This window comes from Choloepus didactylus, chromosome 6 (assembly GCF_015220235.1).
Source record: "Choloepus didactylus isolate mChoDid1 chromosome 6, mChoDid1.pri, whole genome shotgun sequence".
Classification (NCBI taxonomy): Eukaryota; Metazoa; Chordata; class Mammalia; order Pilosa; family Megalonychidae; genus Choloepus; species Choloepus didactylus.
The window spans coordinates 25,361,842-25,367,679 of NC_051312.1; the positions used below are offsets into that span (position 1 = coordinate 25,361,842).

The following is a 5,838-nucleotide window of genomic DNA, read 5'->3' on the forward strand; positions in this document are numbered from 1 at the left end:
CAAATAGTCCTGACTCATTATATTCAATCTGTTATATCAGCACATAATGGGTTTCATATGGATACCTCTGCTTTGAGAAGTAAGAGATCTTACTGTAATGTTAGCTTCAAGATCATATGTGGGATTATTTTTCTATAACATACCATGAAGAAATAGTCTTCATTATGTCTACAAATATTATGCTTAGATAAGGTTACATGAAAAACTAATAATGATGCTTCTCTTTCTTTCCAAAAGATATAACTGGATAAAATGGACCAACAGAACCTGACAATGCTACCTGAATTTATTCTACTGGGAGTCACCAGGCACCTTGAGCTACAGGGTCCCCTTTTTGGGGTCTTCCTCCTCATCTACACGGTCACAGTGGTGGGCAACCTGGGCATGATCATCCTCACCAAGGTGGACTCCCACCTCCAGACACCTATGTATTTCTTTATCAGACACCTGGCTTTCATAGATCTTGGCAACTCCACTGTCATTTGTCCCAAGATGCTGGTAAATTTTGTTGTGGAGGAAAATGCCATTTCCTATTATGCCTGTGCCACACAGATGGCTTTCTTCATTATGTTCATTATCAGTGAAATTTTCATGTTGTCAGCCATGGCCTATGACCGCTATGTGGCCATCTGTAACCCTCTGCTCTACAGTGTTATCATGTCTCAGAAACTTTGCAATATGCTTGTGGGGGTCCCCTACCTTTACAGCACTTTTCAGTCTCTGTTGATCACCATTAAGATTTTTACATTGACCTTTTGTGGTTCTAAGGTCATCAGTCACTTTTACTGTGATGATATACCTTTGTTACCCATGCTGTGTTCAAATGCAAGAGAACTAGAATTGTTGATCATAGTATTTTCGGCATTTAATTTGATTACCTCCCTCCTAGTAATCTTAGTGTCCTATATGCTGATCCTAATAGCCATACTTCAAATGCATTCTCATGAAGGAAGGAAAAAAGCTTTCTCAACATGTGGTTCTCATCTGACAGTGGTGGTTGTGTTCTATGGGACTCTCCTATTTATGTATGTGCAGCCCGTATCTGGTCATTCTTTTGAAACTGACAAAATGACCTCGGTATTTTATACTTTAATTATCCCTATGCTTAACCCCCTGATTTATAGCTTAAGGAACAAAGAGGTAAAGAATGCCTTCTCTAGGATCTTTAAAAATATATGCAACCTTTATATTTAATATCAAATATAGACTATAGTTTTAACAATAAGAGAGGCAGATGTCACTTGACATTATTTCTAATAGGTTTAATTACATTCTCTTTGGCTCTTGAACAAAGAGAAAATATAAAGCACAGGAAAATTGATTTTCTCCTTACATTCATTCAAATTATTTCCCATAATTTAGACTAAGTTTAAATGTCACTTTCTCCTCAATATTCCTTATTGTGATTGATGCTTCCTTATGTGTTTCCATAGAAAGTCATCCTTTTTTTTATGGGAATACCTAGTACACTCTACCTCAGTATACTATGTTTGCTTCTGTCAGTACTTTTTAAGGATAGGGATTTTCTTAACCGTGTTTTCATCATATTTTCTGATACTACTACAACCATGCAAAGCAAAATTCAAGACAAGGAGTTATCCATGTCTACTGTCAACACCATGGAATATTTTTTGTCCTCCTCTTACCAGTCATTTATATGCTAATAATCTTTTTTTTTTATCTATGCTTTACAAAACATGTTTGAAAGAGACTTGATAATTTTGATTTGTTAGGACTTAAATGAATTTTCTTCTTCCTGTGATACTCATTGCCTTAAATGGTGATTCTCCTGGGACATTTTCTAAACACACAGATAATAGCTACTAAAAAAAGGAATGGTAATAAAAAGTGAATTAACATATAGTGGAGAATAGAAAGAAGGGAACAAAGAAAAGATATTTAGGATGCTTGATTCGAGGGCCTAAAATTTTTTTAAAGGTGACAGCTCATGGAAAACATAACAAGGAAAATCTATAGAAAGATCCAGATATACTATAAACACATTATCTAATTCATATTTTCATTGGATTTGGAGAATATTATTTTGCAAAAAGAAAGAAAAACATGTCAGTATTACAAATTACTCTCTCATAAAAAGTTTTCATTGCCAGACATCCAAATATTTTTACAATGGAATATGTGAAAAATAATATCATTCATTAATAGAGGATGTATAAAATCATGGTGATCTAAATTCTAATGAATTAATATATATTCTAATAATGTGTTAAACCCTTTTAACCTTATTTTTACACTAGAAACATTTGGTTATAGATTTTTATATCATTACAGTATTTTATCACTTTCAAACAAATGAAGAAATAAACATCTTCCTATATTCCATATCTTCTTCATTTTAGCTAAATAATTAAAGAAACTAGTTACAATAGAACATGTCATAATTACCACAAATAAAGATAAAGCACAGTTTTTAATCTCTACCTTGCTGTAGTATAGAGAATGCAGTAAGAAAATCTTTAAAACTGCTAAATATGATGACTGTTAAGCAGGTAAAAAAAAGTTTTGCATAATGCTAACAGTCCTTATCCCACCTGTCAACTTTGGCCTAGTCACCCCAGGCATACAAGCCACTAATTTAGACAAACACATATTTTACTAGGGCTAAAGTATATTTTTTCCTTCACTTCCATGGAAATCAAAGAAGATCTGATAGAGTTAGGAAATATACACAATTACCAACAATGAACTAACAAAACATCATCAAAAATATAGAAACACTACATATCTTGTGAAAAATCAAGAGAGTTTGAGGAATCAGAACAACAATCAATCTTGAGAAATTAAAAGAAAAATAAGCAGAAATTTGTTATGTTTATAAGCTTTCTTATTAAAAAGATTTATGGGTAGTTTAAATTGTATTGCTAATAATTCTTACTGTACATGTACTTTGCATTATACATATATATATATATATATATATACACACACACACACACATATATATATATATATATAACATATATTTTGTTTAGAGGAATGGAAAATATAAATGAAATGAATATGGCCTGTGTAATTTGAGCCAGTATTCCATCAACAGAAAGGGAAAATGTGAGCCAAAGGGAAAAACAAATATATATATATATATATATATATGTATGTATGTATACGATTGTATAATTGATGAAATAAGAATTGGATTGGTAAAATGAAAGCAGATTGGATTAAATTTTTACTTATTTTTTTCTTTTAATATAAAATTATTATTTTCATTAACCAAACTCCAAAATTCTATGTGGCATGGATATTTTATTTTATTGGGTTGTTCATAATATAACGCAATTCTAAAAATCCTAGAACTCAGATGAAAAGTGTAAGAAAGGAATAAGTTTCGTTTTCACACAGAGACAGCATGGAATAAGGGAAATGGAGGCAAAACCAGTTTAAACAAGCCCCAGACAAAGAGAAGAGAGAATCTGCCTGCTCCTTATATGGAAAAGTAACCATAGTTACTGGAATGTAAAGAGATATGAGGTAATATCAGAGGCGGGAACTCACAGCAAAAAAAATAAAAATTTGGGGGGGATAGGCTGATCAGTTCAAAATCTCAATAATGAGCTAGTTGGCTCTCTGGGATAGGCTGTACAAATTAAAATCTCAAAGGATGAATTAGTTAGTGTTCTCAGATAGGCTGTAACCTCTGTAGTACCCAGTCAATGGGGAAACAGGGGAGGGACTTGCAAATTAGGAGTAGGAGATTTAAAGATTGCCATTCTCTTCCTCTGGCGCTCCAGCCTTCCTTCCATGTGTTTGGCTGGACGCCCTATCTTGCAAGATCGTAAATAAATTCTTTTCTCCTCCAGAACTGAGAGAGCGTTTATTCCTTTACAGGTACCACTTTATTTCAGACAAAAGGATAAAGAGAAACATGTGATAAACATGTCATTAAGAGACAATAGGAATAAACAATTTGTAAAATATACATCCATAAGTTTTTACTGAACTGAAATTCACAAAATGTAAAAATAATCACTATAAAGTGTACAATTTTGTGGCATTTAGTACATTTACAAATTTGTGCAACCATTGACACTAATTCCAAAACCTTTTCAATACCCCTAAAGGAGACTCTCTACTGATTAAGATGTCACTCCTCATTCCCCTTTCACCAAGCAATGGACAACCTATAATCTGCTTGTTCTTTCTTTACATTCAACTATTCTGCATATTTCATAGAAATTGAGTCATAAAATATATTTTACCTCTGCCTTTTTTTTTCTCAGCATAATAATTTCAAAGTTCATCCACCATGTATCATGCTTCATTGTTTTGTATGGCTGAATAAATTACACTGAATGGTGGAGCATATTTTGTTTATCTATTCATCTGTTGGTGGACATTTGTGTTTTTTCCATCTTTTGGCTTTGTGACTTGTGTTTATATGAAGATTCATATACAAGCTTTTGTTTGAATACCTGTTCTTAATTTTCAATTATTTGAGTAAATACCTAGTAGTGGAATTTCCAAGTCATAGAATGTAATAATAAGGGTTTTCCAGAAATATAAAAACATGCATGCACACACACACACAAACATCTTAGGAGACTGATTATAGGAATTGGTACATGTGATATGGACAGACCCCCAGTTGGAAACTCCAGTGAAGGTGATGTTAAATTCCCCAACAGAAGTAGGCTGGCTGATGTAGACACAGAACTTCTTTCTGACTGCTGAAATCCTCAACCTTCACTTTAATTCCTCCAAATAATTGGAAGAGGAGAGTCCTCTCATTGCTGAAGGCAATCTCCTTTGCTCTTTATAGATGTGATTGACAGTAGATAGAATCAATGGAATAATTATTTACATCTATTTATGAAATGCCCTCACAATCAGTCCATTGCTGTTTGCTTAATCAAACAGTTTAGCACCATAAACTAAGCCAGTTAACACATGAAAATAACCATTACAGTTCACCCTCTTGACCCTGATCCTTAATCTCTAAAGACAATACTATAATACAGCCATATTATTGCCTAACATTATTCAAGTTTCTTGCATACAACTGGAAATGCACTAACCCTTTCCCCAGAGGAGGAAGCAAGTTCTTGGGTGATATTCACTTTTATAATTTATATCCCCAAATTAAATATTATGGTGTAAGGTTAATACAATTTATGTTAGAAGAGATGAATATATATATATATATATATATACATATATATATATATATATATCATGGAATAAATACCCATAACAACAGTAGTCCTTGTTCTGCAACTCATCATATGGTCATAGCTCATATTTATTACTAATGTCTTCTACTACTGATTGTATTTTCCATTTACCTTCAGCAAGCTCCTCAGCAGGTAATGGTTCCTTGCATGATAAGGTGACTCAAACTTTCATTCCTGAGCCATATGGGCTATTCGTTAATTGAGTTTTCATAGCTTTCCTTTAACTTTGATTCACAAGTGATGGTAACACCAAGAGGCATCCAAAGGGATCTCCTGTATTCTAGGTACACTACTTTTTGTAGTAGCACATCTATTTCCTCTTGATAATCAGGATCAATCACACCGGAAAGTCCATAATGTAAGGTAGTTTGGTTCAAAAGATGGCAATGAAGCCAAATGGGCAGGTAATAAAGAAAAGTTTTATTTGAGAGAAGCCTCAGGGTGACCCCTGCTGGCAGAAAGGCTGCTCAGAAGGGAAAGCATGCAGGTGGGTGGTGGAATTCCTTTTTATAGGGCCTTTTGCCAATCAGGAGGTTGCACAGTGTAAGGCATATGAACTTTGGCTGATAAGGCATTACACATAGCTTATCTTATAACTTTGGCAATGCCTGGTTTGTGCATTTGAACAGCAGGGATGGGGTGGAGA

The 5,838-nt window shown here is 33.6% G+C and overlaps 1 protein-coding gene across 1 annotated transcript; it reads left to right on the forward strand.

Moving 5' to 3' along the window:
- Positions 1-228: 228 nt before the first annotated feature.
- On the forward strand, positions 229-1,194 carry LOC119536388 (olfactory receptor 8K5-like). The gene has a single exon (XM_037839154.1). It carries the CDS (start codon positions 253-255, stop codon positions 1,192-1,194), a length of 942 nt encoding a protein of 313 aa, XP_037695082.1. The 5' UTR covers positions 229-252.
- Positions 1,195-5,838: the final 4,644 nt, after the last annotated feature.

Excerpts from the sequence above, each read along its gene's own strand:
- LOC119536388 (XM_037839154.1), top strand. The coding sequence starts at position 253 with ATGGACCAACAGAACCTGACAATGCTACCTGAATTTATTCTACTGGGA.